Below are 26,397 nucleotides of genomic sequence, written 5' to 3'. Positions count from 1 at the left end.
ATTTTGCCTTTTTTGGGATTGGCCCCTTTTTTTGCCCAGGAGTTTATACCTGTCTTGTACTCAGTGACCAAGATGTAACAGTTATTGAAGAATGAATGAATGAATGAATGAATGAATGAATGAATGAAAACATTAGCTAAGTTGCAGTAGGCTGGGTGGCTGAAGTGTGTTTTTTTTTTTGTTTGTTTGTTTCTGTGTTTCTTTCTTTTTTGTACGTGTGTGTGTTCTAATCTGCTCCAGTGATACTGTTATGTCAGCATTTATTATTATTATTTTTTTTGCTTTAGAGAATATCTATCCAGGTTTAGCCAAGTCCAGCAAAATCTTTTTAGTCTGCTTAAAAACTGTCCACAGGAAACTTAAATGATCTCCTGGTTTGGTTTCAGCTAAAACCTCATGTTCTAAAGACTGTTTGAAGACTAACTGCACTAAGTTACACCAGAGGATTAGAGTGTGAGGCCTCTGTGTGTGTTTATGTGGCATATTAATAGATGATTTTGATTAAATCACACCCTTAGGAAGCAGTGAAAATTGCAGCTATACATATTAAAGACAAACGTTTTTACATTCAGAGCGAGAGAACGAGCGAAGTGGTGTGACACAACACGAGGACAAAATAATATTAGTGTAGAATAATATTATGAGGTCAGCCGTGCTGCTGTGTAATACGATGCGCTGAAGTGATAACAGTGAGATAGTGCCTTACTAACCTGGCTATTCTGTGCTTTATCTAACATTTATTTTCCCTTTTCAGAGCAGTTTATGGATCTCTCTCCCTCTTTCTGATCTATACACTGTAGCTCATGTCCAGCTATTCTCAAGACAGCAGTACATACAGGAAGACTCATGATCCTTTAGGCCAGAGTTACACACATACACACACACACACACACACACACACACACACACACACTGGCAGGTCTGATGGAAACATGATGCGAGACAAAAGGCTTGGATGAGAAAAGAAAGACGGGAGAAAAAAAGAAAAGAAAAATTGTCTGATAGAAAATCGAAAAAAGAGAAGAGGAAAAGACATCGAGAAGGACAGGGAAACTGTTTCGCTGCTCTGTTTGTGTGTGTGTGTGTATGTGAGAGAGATTGAGAGAGAGAGAGAGGATACTACAGATCATGCAGACTAATAAAGGAGTCAAATCAACTTTCATAGATAATACATCAGCCACTGTTCTTTAAGTTCCAGAAAACAGGAATAGTTTCTGACACTGTGCACGCACACACATACACACACACACACACACACACACATAGAGTACACACAACTTAGATTTACATTCAGTCTTGCTGGAAATACTAAATCATTACACACACCACTGCTATGGCCCCATAGGACCAGATTCATAGTTTCCAGTATATCATGCATTTTGCTTATGACAGTGTTAAGTACAGATGACACGATAACATTTTCCACTGATACTGATACTAATACTGAAACCCGATACCGATCAGTGCCATTTCTGGGGTTAACCCTCTAAATGTCCGACAACCACTGACAGTTCCACATTTCCACTCCTCACTGCTGTGGCGTGTATCTGTTTCACTTATAATGTAATACTAGTTTAATCAGTTTTTTTTTTTATTCTGTGTACTTACTCATCCTGATCAGGAACAGTTCAAACAAGTGAAGAGGGTGTGGCTGGATTTTGTTCACCTTCATACAGATAAAGCTGGAGATCCTTCCTTAACCCTTTGAACTTTTCATAAGCTAGGAATGTTTCACAGACTAAGTTGTGTGAAATGTCATAAAATTTGGAACTTTAACTCAATGAGCTACTGGATAATATGATTTTGGAATCAAAAGGGAGAGTAAGTATTACAATTGCAGGGAAAGTATTTGTGATTTAAAGAAAATTGCTATAATTTTTTTTTATAGCAGCGCTGATTATTTTGATAAATTTTTTTTCAAACAGCATGGCTCTGTCTGTAGTGTTATTCAAATCGTAGGTTTATATTAATGCACTGTAATATCTTATTAAATGTCTCTGTTGTAACAGCTCATACACAGGGACTCGTACGGGAGACACTCCACATAATCTGAGGCTAATAAAAATGGATTTAAAAAAATCTTCTTGTATAATAAAGAAAACTGTAGAATCATTGATTTGGTGGCATTGCTCTGTAAAGCGATGATGATTTTACTTTTATGGAAGGAGTCTCGGATGTCAGGCTTTGTAACAGCCAGTACGTCACAGGAAAGTCTTCAGGACAGAGGCGCTTGCACTTTCCGGCCTCTCTGTAACGCGAAAAGCCGCATTTCTTCTTGTCTTTTGACAAGAGAGAGAAAAAGAGAGAGAGGTTGGGCTGAGAATGACTGTTTATAGCAGCTTCAGTATAATGTAACTAACCTGTTTTGTGAACATTCCACAAGATAAAATGTAGCTATAAATGGATAAAAAGTACAATGTTTCATTCTTTAATGAACTCAAAATAGTAATCATTATACACCTGATGAGGCGTAAGAGGAATAAAGCTCTGAGAGGTGATGTCAGAGGAAAATATAATCGGCTTCATGGCAGTGACGTCACAGCCCTCTGTCGTTAATTATTTTCCTTTAACATCACGCTCCATGTGTTTTATTCATTCCATAATGGTCTTAAGTTAATCAAGCCCTCAGCATTTTTAGGTTCATTAAAACAGTGTAGAAGTACTATTTTCATTTATTTTCATCTGGGATGTTTGTTTGAAGGGACATCTGCTTCTGCATCTGTAAAAAAACATTTAGGCTTCTCATTATCAGTAACAGTGCTGCATATCATGAAATAATATCGCTATTTCGGATTTCTTCATAATGATATACAGGGATACTGGTATAGTGTCACATCCCTGCAGTAAATATTCACCACTGAGCTCTGAAAAATTAAATGCCATCTCTGTTAAACTCTATGCATCTCAATTACATAAGCAGGAGTAACTCTATGTGAATCAATAGTCTAATGATCTCTAAATGTCAGCTGATAAATAATAAATGCACTGCTCCTAATAGTTTCAGCGTTAAATGAGCTTGACCTCACATTACCCTCTCGTAGAAGGCATTCATGTACTCTTGAGCCACAGCTCTCTTCTGAAGAGAAGACTTTTATTATCAGGCTCAGTGTATAGCACGGATCATGCATGTCTCAGCTCAGAACAGGACTAAATATAGCTTCAAATGGGGAAATTTTACCATTTATTACCATTTATTACCATTTATTCACTTAGATAAGCAGTCGAATCTGTTTCTTCTGGTGTTTTTTAATGAAGTATAAACATATTTATTTAAAAATATCTCTCAAATGAACCTTTCACAATGGATGCAACTCATAAATGAGTCTTATGAGGTTATGCTGAAAAAGAGAAATATGAATGGAGGCTTGCTGTAGGCTGTGTTATGGTTGCCATGACTCGGAGCTAGTCTGGAAAGTCTAGTCCTCGGTAAGTTACATATCTATTCATTTTTACTTTTTCGAGGCGTCAAACTGAACTTCAGGTAACAGCCATGCACAGACTGTTTAGCTTCAATACATTTTCTGTTATCACCAAAAAAATAAGGAAGTCAGTATAATAAATGTGAAAAATAATAAATCTGTGTATCACATTACTGCTGATAAGGATGTACCCATTCTTAAAATGCATCATGCCTGATGTCAGCTGAAATATTTGATTCTGGAACTGAGAACGCACAGTACAGAAGCTCATGTCCATCTACAGACTCCTCCTTATAGCTCAACAACCAAGCTTCCTTGAATGGAGAATGCTATGTCCACAGTGGAATCTGGAAAGTTTTTTCAGAATGATAATGACGCAGGAGTTCAACTGTGTCCTCAGCATCCAAAAACCAGTCTGGTTGAGCCTCTAAACTAATGGCGCATGCCTGCTGACAGGCTCTGCACTAACTATGTGGGATCGGGTAGTGACATCAGCACATGGAGTCGAACGCTCACGATGGAATTGACTTTTAAATTTCATTTATTTTATTTAGCTTTAAAGGACAACAACAAGGATTTGGCCAGAATTTCGTCAATGGGCAGGAATGAGGTTCTTGTTAAACAATCTTGTGCTAACATCTACATACAAAGTGATATCAAAGTGATAACGTTCTATTAGAGCAAAAAATAATTTTAAAAAAGACTACTCCCAGAATACTCTTATACAATGTGCAATTGACTGTAGAAATAGTTTCATCTAGTCTACCTTGCTGTTTCTCTCACGGCAGAATATATCAGTCGACTAGTTTATGTAACCCCGAAGATGGAGTGGTGTACAGACTACTATATTTGAGGCATCTTAAGCAATTTCTGGTCAATTGGAACTCATTTTGTCTCATTATTTTGACTGTGTAATACTTCTGACCAATCAGTGTTTTCATATTTAAGCACTTTAGATACTGATTGTTTTATGAAATAGAATATTTAGTGCTGAGCTTTGAGGGATGAGAGTTTGATTGAGTAGAACATCACGAACCAGACTCAATAGGTCTAGTATTGTTCTTACAAGCTGGTGATGACATACTAAAAATACATGATCAATGCCCTCAGGTTTGTTGAAAACAATCTCGTATGTGGCAGTATGGTTTTAATACAGCTGGAATTGGCCCACGGGAGCGCCATGTCATTTGAAATGCACATTACTTCTAATGGCCACGCCATTACACATAGCTGCCCTTAAATTAGCCCTGCTTGCCTGAACGGTTGCTATTATGATAATATTCTGAAATATATTTGTGCAGAACCGACATGCTGGACAGCATTGAAAGCCAAGATGAAACTGCTGTATATAATTTTCCATATGTAATTGGCATAGTGAAGACCTCATTTAAATGTCTTCTCGGTGTGTAAGCGTCAGTTCTGTGCTGCTGGTCGTTTAGTGAGCATAAGGAAAAAGGCTGTGAGGACGGGAGCACAGGACGTCATGTCTGAGCGTGTGATTTTGTGTGGGAGTTGGCGTCCTGCTCTCTTACAGGTAGATGACAAGAGGGCAGGTGTGAGTGGGTTGAGTCTGGACGTGACCCAGACGCTCTTGCTGTGAGGATTATGAAGGGAACATGAGAGAAAAACAAACCTCCTGTTTTGAAGAGATTTAGTGTAACTTGCAATTTAATGTTGATCCAGACTGGAGCTCCTTTCGTGCACGGTTTGAGACATTTTATTATTAGTTTGTTAACAGCTATTTTTTATCACAGAAAAAAAACACACACACACAAATAAATAAAGGAAAACTAATATAGGATAGTAAAGATTTGGGCCTACAACACAATGAAATGACATCATACTATAATGGATAATGGATAATGTGTTGCTACTCTACTTACCACTTAAAAAATTGTAATAAACAATTTATGAATATTCAATATGGAACAGAACAGAAAAAAATACAGGGAAACAAGCATTTCCACCATCTCCACTGTTTAAGCAGAGCAGAGCAGGGCGTAGTAACATCAGCTGTCCAGTGAGGAACTTCATGAGAGCAGTGGCAATTGCAAAAACTCAGCTGGATGGTGGATTTTTAGGTGGTTTCACAGCGAAAAACGGTCATTTTTCAATATCCTTTTACAAACCTGTTGTCTAATCGAGTCTAGTCAAAAGCTTGTGAGATGGGGGAAGGGGGCGGGGCTTCCAGGCGGTGTCAGTTAATATTGGAAAGTTCAAAACACCTGCGCAAATCATACAAGATTCACATGTCGATTGGCTCGTGTGCTGTTTTGAAGAAGGAAAAGAAGACTGCTCTTTTGGCGTATTGAGTGATAACTTGTACTAGCATACTCCAGTGTTAAACCGTGGAGCTCCAATGCAAAATGCATAAAGGTAAACGGCAGGTTGGGTAATATATTAGAATTGAAGTAAATGTTACTGAATATTGTGGAAAATCGTGTAGAGAAGATTAAATCGTTATATCACAGAAGCCTAATGTTGAGTGTGCACTGTATATGCAGGTACATATGTTTTATGTATACCGTTATTTGGTATTTGAAATGGAACTAATGGCAGAGCTAGATTCAAAGATTCAAGATTCAAAGCGTTTATTGTCATGTGCACAGTGAGGAAACCAAGTTTCCCTGAACTATGAAATTCTTTCTTTGCTGTGCACATTGAATGCCAAGATAACAGAAACTATATAGAAATAAAAATAAAAAACAGACATACACATACATACAAACAAACATAATAAGTGTAGCTATGTTACAGAAGTAGAAATATAGATTATGTATATAGAAATATAGACTATAAAAGAGCTAGGTGAAGGTGGAACTTATTTTAGAACTGGAAAAGTGGAACTTTAAGTGGATACATTTTAAAAAGAGGCCTTTTTAAAAATGAAAACTAGCTAGATCCACTGTATAGCAATATTACCCATTATTATGTCTCTCCCTCTGGGGGAAACCTTAATGTTTCTTGTGTAGAAATACTACCTATTCAATAATCCTTTTATTGTTCCTTAGAAATGTTTGTGACTTATGTGTAGGGGCAGCTGAAATTTTTGCTGAAATATAAACTATTTCTAGCAGTTATAAATCATTGCCCTTGCTTCAGGAAGTCTGGCCAGGGTGTGCTCTGTGTTCCAGGCTTCTTAAACACTACTATCTCATGCACAATCTCTGAGCTCTGTGCAGATCCAGGAAACAATTAGTTTAGCAAATAATCTGTCAGGAACTAGTTATTATCTGGGTGCCTAGGATCACATTATGCTATTGTTTATTACTCTTTTAGCAATGTGTTGACTATTTAATTACTTTGAAATTCTCAATTATACACTAGAGTCCCAACATACAGTTCCTTTTTTTATAAAGCTTTTGCTAATGTTGTGTTTCCTGTAGCCTTGGCTCCCCTATTTTGCTTTTGTATTTGTCTGCTAGATAAAAAAATTCAATATCAATACAATGAAATATAACCTTTAACCCCTACAGCCTAACCCCTGACCTTTTAACCTTTTATGTTCTACAGAAGCTGGCCAGGGAGGCGGAACAGATCCAGACATTGCACCCCTGGCGGGACAACATTACAGTAAGTGTACCTGTATTTATTGTGTTCCAATCCTGTCCTGTAGTCATGTGGACTGCACCGATATGCATTCAATTACCTACATCCTATAAATTAGTGTAAGACTATGATAGTGATAAAGCCCCATTATTTTGTTAGGAACAGTCATTGAGGCACAGTGATTAAAAAAGAAACTTTGAACACATCTATAACTATATTAACTATATTATAGTTAAAAATAGACTTTTTGTCAAAAGGCGACTTACTGACTCTCCATTGCTGATACACACTTGTTACGCAAGTCTTATGACCCCCATGGATGGTGGGAAATGACTAAATTATGGGCCAATAATTTGCCATAAATAATGCAAACTAGTCCTATTTTAATTTATATAGCTAAGCACTTGCCTCTGCCATCATTTAAGAGCGATTACCAAGACAAGAGTTATGTTAGCTAAAGTTGTACCATACATAAATGCCTAGGAGGGTGTCTTAATGTTTTATAAAAACCTATATAGGATTCATGGAAATTCCACACACTGGACCTTAAACCTGCTACATAGGTGCAGTTTGTAGGTACAGAATTAAATAGAATTAATGCACACATACAGCTGTTACAATGCATAATTTTTCCACCCCCTATTATTTCATCCATTAGTGGAAAGGTACCACCATGAGACAACCAAGTAAAGTGGGCAGTATTGTTTAACATTATCATCAAATCCAGAACATTAGTAGTGTGAAATGGAGGAAAGGGCGGGGCTTCGGTTAATATCGGAGAGTATGAAAAACTTGCGCAAATGTCCATTGGCTTTCAAATGCAGAGCTCGTATGCAAAATATGTAAAGCCTGGCACATCTGATAGTCTTTTAAATATTTATCTTCCATCTCAGCCCATCACCCATACCCCTGAGGTACGCCCCACAGTTTGAATACCTCTGTTCTAGAAAATGAAGTACTAACACTGACTGATAAGTGAGTTGCTGTCAGTTGCTGTCATGTGATCACGTCCCGCATAATAATCATAAAGGCCAAAGTCAAAGAGTGCAGCAGCTGATCATCCAAGAGCACTTTTAAGCACATGCAAACACCATTATTGTATATTCTAACCCCTATTCACAGCTACGTACTCCAAATATCCTTTACAAAAACACTGGCGGCACACACACTCTGCCGTCTGTCTCCAGGGAGACCATGCTTGCTGTCATGCTACACTTCCTACAAATGGAATTTTAACCCCATGCCTCCCGAGGGATATTTGAGAAAAGACTCTAAAGCTAATAATTATGAAACCTCCTCACCGTGAGAGCCCATTTCTGTTCATGGCTGCTTAGCCACTGCACTCACAGGGAGGCGGGGAGAGAGCTGCCTATCACGCCACACACTCCTCGCTTAGAGCTCTGCAACTAAATGCACATTTTATACTATCACATGCATGCACACAGACATTACATGCTTTTAAAACACTCGCCTCTGTGTGTTCTGTTAAAATGGCGTCACGCATTGCACGGGTAAAATACTCGTCTTTTGTCTCTTGTTCATCTGTTTTTTTTTCCCTCCCTTTCATTCTTTCTGATTTAAAACACAGCTGGATGCCAAAAACACACCTCTCTTTTTAAGTTCCTTCTTATTTTTTCGCTCGCCACGTTTCTCTCTTCCTCACTCTCTGTACCCGTTCGTATCTTTCCTCTCTCCCCACCTCTCTCTCTTTCCCTCTCCACCCTGTTATCAGCCCTCCTCATTTCTAATCAGCCATGAAAACAGTTTGAAAATGTCATATTGTTGCAAACACTGCAAATGAGACCTAATGGGGGTGCGGGCATTAATAATGTATCACGGGGCTGATTTCATTTGCTTTTATAATTAGCCCAGGTAATGAAGCACTGTGGAGGCCCAAACCATTTCAGCACCTTCACGCGAGAGAGGGGGACGAGACATGTCCTTTAGCTAGGACAAGTGTCTTTGGTGATTCTGGCTTGCTCTCTCTCTCTCTCTCTCTCTCTCTCTCTCTCTGTCTCTCTTTCTCTCTCTTTCTTGTTTGGCAAATGTTCGCTGTTTCCTTTTTTTGGCTGAAGACTGCTGACTGACACTGTAATTAGATTAGGCCTCCATGCTTTTTGGGCACATTAGGGACCCAGAGTGAAAAGCATGTTAAAGCAGTTGGAGGGAGACAGAAAGACTGAGAGAAAAAGACAGATGGAAGGAAAGGGAGAGAGAGAAGCGTACGTAAAACATACACAAAATTGTATAATAATGTAGAATAGTAAAAATAAAAGTGTGAGTCTGTATGTATGTATGTATGCATGTATGTGTGTATGTATGTGTGTGTGTATGTACACTGTGTACATACACACCTCTCCTACATAGTCTGGTGCATCTGCTTGCAATCCCGTGGGAAGTAGCGCCATTAGGCTCTATCATTCTGCACCTAAACACTGAGTATTTTGTACACAGCCCTGCATGTTTTTTCATCTGAATATTAGAAATAGCCACACTGTCTTAATGCAAAAAAGCACTTAGTGCTCGGTTTAAAAAAAAAGCTATTTCCACACCGAAGCTCGTTTTCACAGGGACTAGACAGTCGCCTTCAAAAGTACTGGAACTGCAAGGCTAATTCAGTTTTTGCTATAACCTGAAGACATTTGGGTTTGAGATCAACTGATGAATATGAGACGATAGATCAGAATTTCAGCTTTCGTATCCTGATATTTACATCTAGAAGTTTTAAACAACTTAAAACATGACACCTTTTGTTTGAACCCACCCATTTTTCAAGTGATCAGAAATATTGGGACATGTGACTGACAGGTGTTTCTTGCTGCCCAAGTATGTTCTGTTAGATTGATTGTTTAAACAATTAATAGATCTGAATGTTTACTCTTGGTTTGAGCCCTGGGTTTAGCCTGTGAAGGATAAACCATCATGAAGACCAGAGAGCTGTCTGTGGGACAAAAGCAAGCCATTTTGAAGCTGAGAAAAGAGGGAAAATTGATCAGAGCCTTTGCACAAGCATTAGGCACAGCCAATATGACAATATGGAATTTCCTGAAAAAGAAAGAAACCACTAGTGTACTAATGACCACCATCAGACTTGGAACAGGTCAGCCAAGGAAAACAACAGCAGTTGATGACAGAAACATTGTGAGAGCTGTGAAGAAAAACCCCACAACAATAGTCAGTTACATCACCAACAACATCCACAGGGCAGGGATGAAGGTATCATAATCCACTCTTCGAAGAAGAATTCGAGAGCAGAATATAGAGCCCATACCACAAGATGCAAACCACAAGAAGCAGTAGAAATCATAAAAGCCAGATTGGAATTCAGAAAAGAAATACAGAGATGAGCCACAAAATTTCTGGTACCAAGATTAACCTCTACCGAAGTGATGGAAAGGCTAAAGTGAGGAGAAAGAAAGGATCTGCTCATGAAGCTCATCAGTTAACTGCGTGCATGGCTGCTTCTGGAACAGGCTCACTAATCTTTATTGATGATATAACTCATGATGGTAGCAGCAGAATGAATTCAGAAGTCTACAGAAACATTCAGAACTACAGAAACATCCAGTCTGATTGGGAGGAACTTCATCATGCAGCAAGACAATGACCCAAAACACAACAAAGGGCTTCGTCAGGGAAAACACTGGAAGGTTTTAGACTGACCAAGTCAATCACCAGATCTTGAGCATGAATTTCACCTCCTGAAGAGGAGACTGAAGGGGGAAACTCCCCCAAAACAAACAACAACTGAAGGAAGCTACAGTACAAACCTAGAAAAGCATCACAAAAAAAGAATGCAACAGTTTGGTGATATCATTGGGTCATCGGCTTTCTGCAAGGGATATGATATATTATATACAGTCAGGTCTGGAAGTATTTGGACAATGACGGAGTTTTTGTGATTTTGCCTTTACACACCACCACAATGGATTTGAAATAAAACAATCAAGATGCGATCGAAGTGTAGACTTTCAGCTTTATTTTAAGAGGTTCCACAAAAATATGGCATTTACCATTTAGGAATTACAGCCATTTTAAGCAAAGTACTTCCATTTTCAGGGACTCAAAGGTATTTGGACAATTGACTGACAAGAAGTTAATTGACCAGGTGCAGTCCATTCCCTCGTTACTTCAAGACAAATGAAGCAGATAAAAGGTCTGGGGTTGATATCAGGTATTGAGTTGGCATTTGGCAGCTGTTCGACTGGAGCTACCAATATGAAGTCCAAGGAGATCTCAATGCAAGTGAAAGAGGCCATCATTAAGCTGAAAAAAAAAACAACATAAATCTATAAAAGAGATAGCAAAAACCTTAGGTGTGGCCAAATCAACAGTTGGGTACATTCTTAAAAAGAAAGAAAGCACTGCAGAGCTCAACAACATCGAAAGGCCTGGAAGACCACGGAAGACAACTAAAGTGGATGATCGCAGAATCCTTTCCTTGGTGAAGAAAAACCCCTTCACATAATCAACAGAAGTCAAGAATACTCTGGAGAAGGTAGGCGTATCATTGTCAAAATCTACAATCAAGAGACGCCTTCATGAATGTAAATACAGAGGGTTTACAAGGTGCAAACCACTGCTAACATTCAAGAGTAGGAAAGGCAGATTAGACTTTGCCAGAAAACATCTAAAAAAGCCTCCCATATTCTGGAATAAGATTCTTTGGACTGATGAAACCAAGATTAACTTTGGTACTTTGTTGAAAATGGCTGTAATTCCTAAATGGTAAATGCCATATTTTTGTAGAACCGCTTAAAATAAAGCTGAAAGTCTACACTTCGATCACATCTTGATTGTTTTATTTCAAATCCATTGTGATGGTGTATAAAGGCAAAATCACAAAAACTCTGTCATTGTCCAAATACTTCCGGACCTAACTGTATATATAATACAACAGCATACATTCGAAGTGAATTTCATAACCAATGGTTAGATCAACATGAGCCTAACTGCCTAATTATAATCAGTTACATGTTTAGCTTAGCTGTTGCTTTTAGTTGTCCAGTGTCTGATTTGATTAATGCTGATCACAAATCTAGAGTAAAGGTGGCATGGTGCCTCACAGCTCCAGTGTCCTCGGTTCAATCCTGAGCTCAGGTTACTGTCTGAAATAACTCTCCTGAGGTCAGATGTCTCGGCATTCCTTTGGGCCAAAGCCCAACTGTCTTCAGAGCTCACAAACACCTCTTAACAGGTGAAATTTCACACATTAGGCCTCATTTAGTAAGCTGGGTACAAACTAATTTATTCATAACTTGTTCGTAGCATTTAGACGAGAAGTTTGGCATTCATGAACATCCAGTACATTCGGAAAGACGTTCTTATCCTAAGAGAACTCCTGAGTTTGTGTGGTTTTTTTTTTACACAAAAGGAGACTCACTAATGAAAGCTTCAAGCAACAGGCTTCAAATCATATGACTGGCGACAAGTTACAGCAATTTTATACAGATTATACTGTTAAAATTACTTATTCATTTCAGTTGTACATACGGAATTAATACAGAGAAAAAAATTAATCTGAAGGAAATCAGTGTTGCCAATTTTTTTTTTTTAAATTGTGTGGAATTTTTAGTTTGGTGTATCCTAAGAAAACATCTACACAAAACTTTACTAAAAGATAAAATATAAATGAGGCCCACTGTCCTTTAAAGTTGTCTGGTTCTAGTCTGTTACACTATAAGCGTTACACAATGTTTCTAACTACGACTGTTAGTTTCCTAAATGTGTATAGTATGGTGTAGATGTACTAGCAACTCTACACAGCATGTTATTTCTAAGGGCTATTAAACTCAAAGTCATGAAGCTAGCAATAACACTCCCAGTTTTAGCACTACCTGTGACTTGTTATGATTGCAGATTTGATTTTTCCTCTTAAGAATTTCTCCATGGCTGCGTCTCCCAGCCGCTCTTATAAGTCCAGTCATTGTAACGAATGTGCCAGTCGGCCATTATGGCCGTTACAGTGGGCTGTTGTGGTGAGGACTCATTGTGCTCGCAGTAATCTCAACAGCAGAAGTGGGACTGAGGCGCGTTTAAATCCATCTGAACGCAATAGCGTGTGAAATGGATATTAAAGTGGTTTATTGCGTCTTATTTCTCAAGGTCATTTGGGCTCACCGCTCCGTCAGATTTGGTTTGTGACCTGTTTTTCTGTTGATTAATGCAGGAATCTTGGTGTTAATCTTCTACCCGACTGCTAGCTAATAATTATGTCTCACTGCAAGTATATGTATTCAAATTCTCCTATTAAATTAAATTACTCAGATGTTAGTAAATAAGGCGTAAATAGTTCATCAGACCAATACAGTTCTATCATCTGGTCTCTTTTAGTGTCTTGAAACTGCATCTGAATATCATGTAAAGGATTTTGATACAAAATGACTAAAATCAGTCACAAATTAGTTCAGACGCTATTTACACCATCTTTACACACTATTTAACAGACTGAATTCAGCTGATCATTGGTTCCAGTAACTGTCCACTGTGCATTTTATTTCTAAACCTTCAGTACATCATACGATTCATAACATGCAACTACACTGAATTAAAAAGACAATGTTGACTTTTCACACTAACAAAAACGAGCATGACTATTAATAAGCTGATGGACCTCTGACTGCAACTGACCACTAAATAAACCTGTTTAAAGTCCATTTCACACAGATGTGGTAACAGCGCTGCTTTAGCACTGCCACTGCCTACAATAAGCTCATATTCCTAAAAATAAAAATAAAAAACTACAATATTCATGCTGTATTGTGCTGTCGAGGCACATAATAAGACATTACATGAGCGTTATTTCAACTTGTAGCTCTCGTGCAGCAGGTACAAATTTTATTATGAGGATTTTTTCACCCCATGGATGGATGGATGGATAGATGGATAGATAGATAGATCATTTTATTGACTCCTGAGGGAAATTGTTTTGATGCAGCAGTACAATAAACAACAGAAATTACAAGGGCACAGAGAACACAGATTGCAATACTTAGTAAACTAAATTAAGTAAGAATAACATAAAATGCCAAGTAGCAACAAAAGTAAGTAAAGTGGTCGTAGTGCAGGTGATGATCATAAAGTGAGGGTCATTAGGATGTGTCCATGAGTAAAAGAATAAATAATAATAATAATAATAATAAATACAGTGCAGCATAATGTGAGGAAAAAAAACCCTAGATGGATCATATATACAGACGTACTTAAAAATCAACAAAGAAAAGGTTGGTGAAATACAAATTCTTTTTTTTTTTTTTTTTTTTTCCAATAACCAGTCTCCTAAACCTCAGGTTTGAGTTGAAGATGACACTGTACATGCACAAATGGAAGAATATAAAAGAGGCGGATGGTACAAGATCCCTCTACAAGTGTGTTCCCTCTACGAGTCCCTCTCCCTCCTTGGTAAACATTACAGGAGGTGTCTCCAATGCTGTTATTTCCAGGGGAGGCTTCGCCAAATATTAAATTTATAGCAGCTGATAATGTTGAAACCAATGTTTTAAAAAGGAAAAAGTAGCCTAATATATTTGAAACAAAGCAGAGTGTAAAAAAATCTTTTAGCTCACATTAGCTCACTCGTTGCATGCGTTATTTAATTTAAATATACGCTTATAAGGCCAAAGACACATAATCTCTTCATTATAAACATTACTTTAGTCTCAGACTGCAAATGAGAGCGTCGACATATAACTGCAGTAGAGCAAGTGCTTTATTTTGCACATCAACCTGTTTGATTAGACGTGTTAGAAGGCGAGAGAAAAGGAAAGAATGACGGAGAGAACGAAAGAGATGGAACAAGAGAGGGAGGACGTGAGCTTTCCATCCGAACGTGACAGCTGCTGTATGTTTGAAATGCATTAGCACTAATAGCTGTGCCATTAGGGGAAAGACGAGAGGCACTCTACAGATGGAGAGAGAGAGAGAGAGAGAGAAAGAGAGAGAGAGAGAGATAGGTGATGGGAGAAGGAACCATCTTCCAGGCCATTTACTGTAATCATCATTCTCTAATCAATCAAACCTTTCATCATAAGTCAAGCACGTGTGTATGTGTGCATGCAGTAGTCTACATTATTGTGAAAAAGCCCTTGTGCTTGACAACACACATGCAGTACATGCACTCTGCTTTTTCTCAGTGCATACTCACGAGTAGATTGCTCATGCAGTGTATTCATGTTCTCCATTCGGCATCTTCCTACATCGATAAATACACAGTAGACAAATATGTATAACTGTTCGTCTCCTTTCATGCATGCCTCGTCTTATATACCTCCTTTAGCTAATGTTATCTCATCAAGCGTCTACGTGTTGGTGGTTGGAGGAGGTACTGCAGCTAGTAGCAATAGTGCTGTTGCCCACAGCAACTCAGCACAACTGTGTGTAATAAAGCTTTTGTTTGAGATAATTGGCTCTACAAAGGAAAAAAAAAAGGGATGCCCTCTGTAGTTGTCCCTCAGCAGGCTGAAAAATTCATCTTGAAGGGAAACCATTCAGGCGAAAGGAGGTCTATTTTCGGGCTGATCCCTGCCTTGCATTTTAAATGTGTGTATGTATATAAAAGTGTATATATATGTGTGTGTGCGTGTGTGTGTATATGCATTCTTTGTTGATTTAATTATACAATCTGTCCTAAATGAACAGTTTCAGTTTGAAAGCGAAACAATGATTACCAATTAGTACAAATAAAATTGGATATATTTAGGTATGTACGTCGTTTGGCTTCAGCTGGACCTTCAGCAGTATCGTCTAGGTTACAGAGAGATAGTCTTAGCATTTTCCTACTAGTGCACTGAGAGGCTGTCATTTTGGCATGAATAGTTAATGACAGGCTTCATGTGCATTAAAAGAAAGTTTGTGTGCGGGCATCTGTCCTACCACATCAGTGGTGCTGTTGTATGAAAGGAGAAAGACACACACATGTAGGAACTGATTAAAATATCAAAAAAAACCACCACCTGTGATATGTACATGCACATAGACAGACATACACACAGACCCTCGCACACACACACACACACACACACACACACACACACACACACAGCTGCTTTGCCGGCTGCCTCCAGCAGTTGCCTTGGTGACCCGTCAGGTTTGTTAATTTCAGCTTCCTGATTGCGGCACTAGCTGTAATTTGCTAAAGTGTCTCTCCTCAAGGGTTCACCTACTGTATCTCTCGCTTTTTCTCTCTTTCTCTCATCAACACATATTTCCTTCCCTTGCTGAGTCTTAACACAATCTTGTGTGGGAGACCTTCGCAAAACATGTGCTTGAAATAAACAACTTTTAGGCAACTGTGCTAAATCAAAATGTGTAATGTAGGGAGAGTGAGGAAACTGAGTGAGGAGATCAGACTGAAACTGTGCACATCTGTATATACAGTATTTGTAACTCCAGACCTAAGCTCTACTCAGACAGTTGCGTGTTAGAAGAATGTGAGATGCGTGCTCGTGGCGGAGTTTGCCCAGAAAACCGAGGCGTGTCTCAGTTACATGCAGTTCTGTTCTTAAATTAAATCAACTTTTCTTGTGTGATAGCAGCTCAGTTTAAATCCAGCACCTGACAGATTGATTTAACCACAGTATCCCATGCACAAGTTCAAGCTTTGGGCTGTATATACACTCCAAAAGCTACAGAATGTCATCTCACACAAGTTAAATGCATTCAGTTAACTGTCAGCTCATAGTTTATAAAAAAGGTATATTTTTATGGCCTGTCCAGTCACTTGCTGAATCTATCAACAGTAGATACACTGTTTTTCACCCCTACTTAAGATTCACACTTTCTGCCACTGTACTTCTATGTCATCTTGCAAAAAGAACATATGTACTGGTTTTTATAAACAGCCATTTTTGTTTCCAGTATATTGGCAATACACTAGACTCCTAGTAGATGTTTATTTTAAAGCTTGTCCTCTATATGGACAATCACACCATTTCATTCCATTCCAGATTTAGTCTTCCTTTGCCGTTATAATAACCTCCACTCTTCTTGGAAGGCTTTCCACTAGATTTTGGAGCATGGCTGTGGGGATTTTTGCTCATTCATTCACAAACACATCTAGTTGAGGTCAGGGCTCTGTGCAGGCCACTCAATTTTTGCATTCCAGCTTTGGCAAACCATGTCTTCATGGAGCTCGCATTGTGCATAGGGGCATTGTCATGCTGGAACAGGTTTGGGCCTCTAAGTTCCAGTGAAGGGAAATTGTAATGTTACAGCATCTTTGACAATTGGGTGCTTCAAACTTTGTGGCAACAGTTTGGGGAAGAACTACATATGGGTGTGTCAGTCAGGCGTCCACAAACATTTGGCCATATAGTGTACATGTATCATCATATTATTATTATTATTATGATTTTTCAATTTAAAAGGCTATTGAAAGCGAATACTTTAGAAACACCCCATTTCTGATGAAAAATCTGACAACCTCGGAGGCATAAAGTACACGCAAGTAATTCTAATAACCTGAAGGGCCGCCCAGAAAATCAGCTTAAGCACCTGCATAAGCCAAGTCTGAATACAATGACTCTGAAAAAAATACTCTGAAAACTTTGCTGAGTACGGGACAGAACTGCACTTTTTTTTGCTGGTGAGACAAAACCACACTTTTTGGCCCAATTGCAAAAAAATGCATCAGATATATAGTATACAATACTACAATACTAAAAAATTCCCTGAATGTTGCTTCTTTCCAATACGGACAGTGTCACTTTTAGAAGGAAAAAGGAAAATAGTGTTTAGGCATACTAGTGTTTACATATCGCTAAGTGGATTGTCTACTCTCATAAACGCCTACCTGAATGAGTGTGATGCGATGGACTGGTGTCCCGTCCAAAACGTGTTGCTCCTGATCATGGTGAAGTAGCTACTACACTACACTATAACTACTGAAACAGAGAGTGACATAAAGCAGGCACTAACTAATGCAGCAACACAGTGAAAAACAACATCAGACATAAAAGAGCAGTGTGCACAAAGAGACAAGAAAGCAAAGTTACCTGTTACATACTCTTCTAAATCGGACCCAAGCTTTCTGGGCTTGGGAGCTTCTCTAAGTCTCTGCCTTGCCATGGTCCCCTGGGCCAGAGCCGCACTGAAAGAAACTTTGGTTCTGCAAAGTGCCGGTGCTCTCTCGTGTGTAAAACCGCACCATCGATCCCTTCACAGAGGCTAGGAGCGAGATCAATATGCCACCAAATCCACATAGCTACGCTCCAGAGGACAGCAGCCCACCTCATCACACACCAAAACCCCCATGAAGGACTCTTGAGTGTGTGTGTTTGTGTGTGTGTGTCCAGAATTTGGTCTGGTTGGAGAGCATGTGGAGTGAGGAGATGGTATTGGGTGAAGTTACGGCTCTCATACCAATGGGGATAACACACACATCCCCACATTCATATTGCACTCAGACTGTTTTACTGAGCTGTTAAAGACTATTGCAGAGCCTGGTGTTTTAACTTGAGGTAAAAGTATGTCACCTAGTTTCAGTTGACCTTATTGTTAGATTATTTATTATGCAGACGCACGTCATTTGGCTCAGTGAGTGATCTTATGTTCTAATGACTAATGACTCTTTCCTTATTTGCATATTGAGCTCTGTCTTGTATGTATCACTACTCATTCCATGTTATAGGAACAAAAATATTTTAATTTGATCATGGCAGTGAACAGAGTCACAGTCATGTGAAAACAAAAAAAGAGCCACTGATGCAGACTTTGAAATACCACATATTAGCGACTGCAATATAACATTTAGTTGTTCATTATATGGCCAAAAGTTTGATACCTAACCAGCACACCCATATGTAGTTCTTTCCCCAAACTGTTACCACAAAGCTGGAAGCACCCAATTGTATAAGATGTCTTTGTATGCTGTAGAATTGCAATTTCCCTTCACTGGAACTAAAGGGCCCAAACATGTTCCAGCATGACAGTGCCCCTATGCACAAAGCGAGATCCATGAAGATCCATGAAGATATGGTTTGCCAAGGCTGGTGTCAAGTGGCCTGCACAGAGCACTGACCTCAACCCCACTGAACACCTTTGGGATGAACTGAAATGCCAAATGCATGCCTCCTGGCCCAACATCGGTTCCTGACCTCATTAATGCTCTTGTGGCTGAATGAGCACAAATCCCCACAGCCACGCTCCAAAATCTATTGGAAATCCTTCCCAGAACAGTGGAGGTTATTATGGCACCTAAAGGAGGACTAACTCCATATTAGTGCCCATGGTTTTATGCCAATGCTTGAGGTCACGCCCTTTGCAAAAATTAATTGCCACTGGTTAAGAAACTGTCAGATAAGGCTATTAAATTTAGTCAAAAGGATGTATGTTTTGAAAGAGTAGTCGATCTGCTCATTGTCAGCTTTTACAGTTAAAAAAACATAACATCATATTTCGATATAATCCTTTTACAAATCGGTTTTCTAATGTTTGGCATTAGATTGATCTGTTCTCAGTGTTGATAAGCAGAGAGCTGGTTAAAAAAAAAGCATATTTAATCACCTTTTAATTTTCATCACCTTTAACATTATTTGTAAAGTGATAGATTTGAGGCTTCAGTGTAGGCCTATGTAATCTTTTTGGATCAAAAGCTTTGTCCTTTTTTTCTCTTTCAGCCGAAAACTGAAAGAGCTATTTTGACCATTTTGGTTTTCACTGTCAGCTAATAAATATAGTAAATATATGATGTTAAATATATGTGTGTGTGTAATTTTAGCTAAGTCGAATATATACTGATAATATTTCACATAATTTCAGAATCTAAACTTTCTGCCACTCTGGGGTAATTTCCATACTTTCAGGTCTTTTCCCTTTACGTTGATGAGTCAGAAGAGTCTGCTGCTGAATTTATTCCAGTCGGTTTGACTTCCACAGACAAAAACAAAATAAAAATATGCAGTCTAGCAAACTCTCTACGGCTCACACACACACTCTCTCACAGCCTCCACCCCCACCCCAAACTACAATACCCATAATGCAGTGCACCTCAACTTTAACCCTGGTGTACCCTGATGTTTTTGCGGAGCTCGTAGATAAAATGTATAATGGTTGGTAGGTCTGGTAATATCATACAATCTGCAATAATTGGCACTGGTTATCATGGGAAAGCAATATTGTGTAGGGATGATATTATTGTTATATCTTACAAACCTTGCTCAGTGTAAGCGTTCTTGTCCTGATGGACATTATACTTCAGCTTCTTATCTTTCATCTTATGCAGTTTATTTGCGATCATTGGAAAATCACTTATCTGTGTGTACTTGGTGCTCAGGTTTATGTTTTCTCTCTGTCTCTCTCTCTCTCTCTCTCTGTCTGTATCCCTCACGTGTCCTTGGCCAGCACCGGTCTCCTAAAACGTTGGTGGAGATTTAGAGGGACATCAGTGCTTTTGCAATGGGAATGATTACGGGTTCACAAATAACATGTTTCTCACTGCCTGCTGCTGATTGTTGATTGGCCACTCTTAGGTCAGCTCTGAAGAGGGGGCGGCTGGACAAGCTCTTCTTTAAAGAGCCAAGAGGGGAAGAAGAAAGGAGAATGGAGAGATGAGGAAAGGAAGTCAGAGTTATAAATCCTTTAATACAATCTAGACATAGTTGAGTAGACAAGATATAGAGACAAACAGGACGAAAGTGAAGTCTTAGTAGAAAACCAAAGGGGGAATTTTTATTTTTTTTTGCAAAAGAGTGAATGGTAACCCAAAGGAAAGAGAGAGGAAGTAAGAAAAGAGAAACCCATAAAGAGGGAAGGAAAGCATTAGATACTAATGCTCCTAAGATAGCAGGATATTAGAAGACATTTTCCCCCAATTTTCTCCCTGTTTTTACTTTATCATACAACAGCTTCCAATTTGGCAGTGTGAAGGCCACCACGTGTTTCCTCTAAGACACGTGAAGCCAGCCAAGCGCAACTTTTCAAACTGCTGCTCATGCTGTGTCACAGGACGGCATAACACACTCAGAGGAAAGCGCTATCCGCCTGCTTCTGCATGCATAAGAGAGAGAGAGAGAGAGAGAGAGAGTATAACATCCTTCCCATCCTGAAAGCACAGCCAGGTTTGCTCTCTTGGACTCCCGGCCACAGATGGCTGCGGCATCGACAGGATTCGAACTCACGATCTCCGGACAATAGGGTGAACACTTTTCTGTTGAACTGGCGAAGTTTATATCTAAAGAATTATGTCATATATATTTGCAGTTCTTGGTATTATTTTGGATCACTTACCAAAATCACTCTTTATCAGCTCTGCTCAAACCCTGCTTCATGCATTCCTAACCTTGCACTTAGTATTCATAACAGATGCTTCTTACACATTACACCTATATTCAGCTACACTAGCACATCATAGCACATCAGATATAAACCTCTACTTCTTATTACATATAAAGCTATACACATTCTCGCACCTCTCTGAGTTCCTGTAGCCCTACACTATTACTATTAATACTACTACTACTACTACTAGTAGTATTATTATTATTATTACATTGCAATGTGATATTTATCCAAGTCACGCTCTTATAACCAGTTGTTTTTGTGATTTTTTTTAATTGGCAGTCTGCAGTATTAGTCAGAACCTGCATTAGGCAGTGAGATGTGTGTGTATGTGTGTGTGTGTGTGTGTGTGTGTGTGTGTGTGTGTGTTCTTTGAGAGTGCAGAAACACAAGCAGCAAACGCTATTTTTCACCTTGGAATTTTCGCTGCCTATTTTAGCCTTTTAATCTAGTCGTGTAGCTGCTTATCGGCATTCAAATGAACATCTGCATGTAGCTCAAGTGCTCTGTAATCGTTTAAAAGCCCTGGGATTAGGAATGCCTGCTGATGAGCAAGCCGCACCCTCGGGCTCCCATCATGCACTCTGTTCCGGAGGGTCTGGAAACCATGAAGAGACAGGCTTTACTACAGGTTGCTTTAATAGACTCTGAGGCAGCTCAATAGCACATAGGATATGGAGGCTGAAATTTCATTTATGATCGTTTAGAAATGTGTTTTGACGTTTTTCTGATTAAAATGGCCTTTAGTTATGATCAGCCATTTCTTGTGACTTTTAATTCCTTTCTCATCTTCCTGTCAAAACAGAACTAAGGTTTTTAAGAAACAGAAATGCTTAAAGGTAGACGTATGTTCCCCCAGCTGAGTGAAGTATTTTCAGTAAATTGTTTACTTCAAAAAAAGAAAAGTCGACTGAATAATCCTTCCTTAAGAAGGGTTGAGGAGAAAATTACAGAAATAATGAGAAATTACATTTATTGCTAACATGGATGTTTTTTTTTCTGTTGTTAGTCTGCTTCATCAGACGAACAGCTGCCATTTTAAACAAATGATTACCTGTATTTTCAAAGCACTTTTGTGTGAATTGCTCCCTGTGGACTATTATAAATATTACATTATATATAACAAATAAACCAGATGATTTGCAGGTTCAGCCATGAAAAACAAAATTTCACCATTCTTGTGGAAGTCTTAACTTTTCCTATAATACAGCTCAGGCTGCAATTATGTATTTATGTCACAGGCTATTAAACCACGTTGTACCAAATGATTAAGTGAGATTTCTTACTTGCTTGTTATAACATAACTTACTGTATACATTAGTAACCTTTGATAGTTTGTGGATGTTCTCTCTGTTCTCTCTCTCACATAGGTTTGCTCTGGGTTCTCCAGTTTCCTCCCACTGTCCAAAAACATGTACGTGGATTGGTTACGCTAAATTGCGCATAGGTGTTAATGTGTGTGCGTTGCGCCCTGCAGTGTATCCACCTTCGTCTTGGTGTTATCAGGATAGGTTCCAGCTACTGAAGCTAATGATAATGATGATGTTATCAACATTATCATTGCTGTGCTTTATTGAACAGCTGATCATCTCAGTTTCCTGGGTAACTGAGAAAATAAAATAATAGCATTTAAGTGTCCAAGCAGAATCTAGTGCAAGCCATTAAGTTAGCTGAGAAATGAAAGACAGTATGGAAAAGAAATCCAGATGCATTCTTCTTCCACAAGCTAACATACTGTATTTCTGAGTTAGGTGTTTGGGTGGGTGAGACGTTTTTAATGCATCTGCTGTTATCCATCAGATCCATCATTTGGCTTATGAAAAGCTGGCGTTCAAAAAACAAACCTGGAGTCAGATCTTGGTGCTAGCCTGCAGTCAATTATGGAGGACTACGTGGTTGACTTCAGCAACAGTCCCACATGTTCATTAAGGGAAGTGGAGGAAAGAGATGAAAACGTCGTCCCAGAAGGGAGGCCGTATGTGTTTGAGTCTGTATGCGCGGGTACGGAGGTAGTTTGCCGAGGCCAAAGTTAGTGCTCCCCTCCCTGCGAGTATATCAACATGTCTTTTCAGATTTTTTTAATCCTTCCCATGAATCACACTGTCAAAAGTTGCACTTTAATGGAAGGCTTTCAGTGATTAGTACAGATGATTCATGTGCAATCTGGCCAAAGACATGAGCTAACAAGGAAAAATAAGGTCACATTTGATTTCATGTTGTCTTATAAGGTCGCTTTATTAAAGTTTCTCTGTAGTTTTTGTGTATTACTGATCAGCTGGTCACCTGACTTTCATAAATCAGGACAATGTTTTTGAGAGAGCAGATAATCGCATTGGCCTTTGTTCCTTCTTTTCACCTCAGTGACCAGCTTCCTATTCACAACATTCCTGTGTCTCTGGATCACCATTTCTTTCATCTCTTTACTCAAACCATCCCCTGACACCTCTGATATTTCACTAAATAAACTGGTATGTCCCTCCCTGCATGTCTAGCTTCAGTGGCGCTAGGAAAACGGCCATGTTTCTGTTCCATAACCCCATTACCCAGCATGCTCCCCTCCTCTCATCGCTCACCCAGCATGCTCACCTCTCTTTATTTCATGGGGGCTCGCGGCTCTTTGCTAGATCCCTTTCCCCATCCGGGATCTCTATCTTTTTTTTTCTCCAGCTCCAGTACAGACCCTAGTGCGACTCCCAGCCCCGCAAGCAGCTGCAGCCCTAGTTTCAGCTGCTGTGGGTCCCACCATCACTTTCATGACACAAAACACACTGTGAAAGCTTTAATAAATGAATTGCTAACACTTTATAGCAATTCTTGACTGGTCATTTTTCAGTTCTTTTTAAAAGACTGAAACACATCCATTTTTTCTAAACACACCAGAAGTACAAAGATCATTAAAATAGTACAATTGTGCAGGTTCGTAATTGAAATCATTCAGCTTGGATTATAATTTTACCTTTAAACGGGCGTAAAGATAAAAAAAAACAAAAACAAAAAGTATTTTGAACTGTTCAACATTTTGTGTTAAACAATTTGCATTTAGACCAAAAATACCATCACGTGAGTGTCTGAAAGCTGGACGTGGTTCATCTCAGTCTGACCGTGATCTCTGCTCTTAGTGGACGATGGATGAAGGACAGTGGAGTGTGGTGGCTGAGTGGAAGCCTCGTGTCGCTGTTATCTGTTTTTTTTTTTGTCTCATTCAGCCCCACTCTCTGTCCAGTCTATGGCCTAATGAAGAGCAGCAAATGAAATGTGTGATTGTGTTTGATAGGAAGTCGGTTTCCATTAGAGGGCCATTGTACACTCGCTGATGGAAATCTCTGGAGTCAGAGTGCGTGGAGAGTGTCTCAAAAATGGAGTGCTGAGCCAAATCGGCAAGGTCTTGAAATGTGAATGGATGAATGAAAGAATTTATTTGATGACTAAAATACATACAATGCCCACAATAAGAAAAACACAGTGGAGCTTATTTCCATTGTGGATCTCACATAAAACAAATAGACGCTGTGCTGTTACTGTACATGTGCTTGAACAATTGATGAAGTTTTAAACATATTATTATAGCAGAAGGAGCTTGGAAAGCTGAATATTATGCTTGAGTGTTTCGCGATAATAGAGTTTGTTTTTGCGCGCACACAAAATGTCACCAAACAGTGTTTGATATCTAGACTTAAGCTTGGAGCTTGAAGCTGCACGTGTTCCATAGTGTGACCTTTAAGAGCATAAAGGCTGCAAAAAAGTAACGTCAGACTAAGACACACACACACACACGTATGTCTTTCTATCCTTGTGAAGACCATTGACATAAATACTAATTATTGCAATGCGTACACCCAAATCTAACCCTGAACTTTAACCTCAGTAACCAATAGGAAACATTTTGCCTCTTTTATTTGACCCCAAAAAGGTCAAAACTATCAGATATTCCTGTTCTTTTGGGGACATTTGGTCCCCACCACGATATAACAACATGTACACACACACACACACCTCTCACATAGATCACTCACAAAGTCACAAAGAAAGCCTGAACTAGAACAGGACCAACTGGGACAGCTAGTTAAACTCAATTCCTTTGTTGAGGATCTACAGACAGATCAGATCAGGACACATGGGGAGTGGGTGTCTTGTAATTATAAATTAATTAATGTGTGTCTGAGTGAGATATGGATGCAAAGTCAAAGCTGTCTCCATGGATAACGCCGAGACCATTTGCCATTTAAATGTCAAAATATCCCGACTTATAAAAGGAGACCTGTGTGGATGGACCCAAGTATCACAGTAAATGTGTGTGAGGGTAGCATGAGGATATACTTACAGTAACTTTATATAAGAAATAAATAAAATAGGTATAGAAAAAAATATTTTAGGGTAGTAATGACAAAAAAACCCATCACATTTAGATATGCTTTCACAAAATACAAGGTACATCATGATATTTATGTTTCCTAACAACGTGCGAGCGGAATGGTAGACAAATTTGTGTGTGTTGGGGGCAGTAGGGACAGTCTGGTTCATTGGTAGTATGTGTGTTGTGTGTTTAACCTAAATCCAAGAAAAACTAGGACAATGAGAAAGACACAGTTTCAGCAGGTGGCCCTGCCAACGCATGGACAAACAGTGGGCAAGAGAGTGATTTACGTCTGTGTGTGTGCGTGTGTGTGTGTTCTTTGTGTTTGCTAAGTCATTTTATCATCACATGATCACGTGTACATAATCCGCATGAACCATTGAATTTGACACAGAAACTAAGACTGTAAGACAAAGAAATTTCATACCATGTGATCATTATCACCACTCCTTAATAATTTGTTCTTGTTTTTTTTTTCCATAAAAAGACACTACAGCCAACATGTCCAATGTGAACATGGTTTGGAGCCATTTTCTTGTGTCCTTTCCCCTTCAAGCTAATTGGCCTAGTGAAGTTACCTGTGACATTGGGAGGGAGTGGTCAAGGTGTCGGTAAGAGTGAGTAGGAGTGGTCAGGGTGCCTGTGAGATTGGTTGGGAGTGATCATGGTGTCTGTGAGATTGGGTGGGAGTGGCCACAGTGTCTGTAAGAGCGAGTGGGAGTGGTCAGGATATCTGAGAGAGTGAGCGGAGGTGGTCAGGGTGACTGTGAGACTGGTTGGGAGTGGTCAGGGTGTCTGTAA

General features: G+C 39.1%; 1 protein-coding gene across 2 annotated transcripts in view; it reads left to right on the top strand.

The window, feature by feature from the left end:
* cacna2d2a (calcium channel, voltage-dependent, alpha 2/delta subunit 2a) overlaps window positions 1–26,397 on the top strand; it is a 223,336-nt gene that overhangs the window by 101,001 nt on the left and 95,938 nt on the right. For both annotated transcript variants that reach the window (XM_034300325.2, XM_034300328.2), the window contains one exon: window positions 6,933–6,992. In XM_034300325.2, coding sequence (XP_034156216.1) covers window positions 6,933–6,992 — 60 coding nt within the window. The remainder of the gene's footprint in view (window positions 1–6,932; window positions 6,993–26,397) is intronic.

The sequence above is a fragment of the Pangasianodon hypophthalmus genome, chromosome 2 (assembly GCF_027358585.1).
Source record: "Pangasianodon hypophthalmus isolate fPanHyp1 chromosome 2, fPanHyp1.pri, whole genome shotgun sequence".
In the NCBI taxonomy this organism is placed as follows: domain Eukaryota; kingdom Metazoa; phylum Chordata; class Actinopteri; order Siluriformes; family Pangasiidae; genus Pangasianodon; species Pangasianodon hypophthalmus.
Note: the sequence above shows the minus strand (reverse complement) of the source record. Positions and strands in the feature narration are given on the sequence as shown.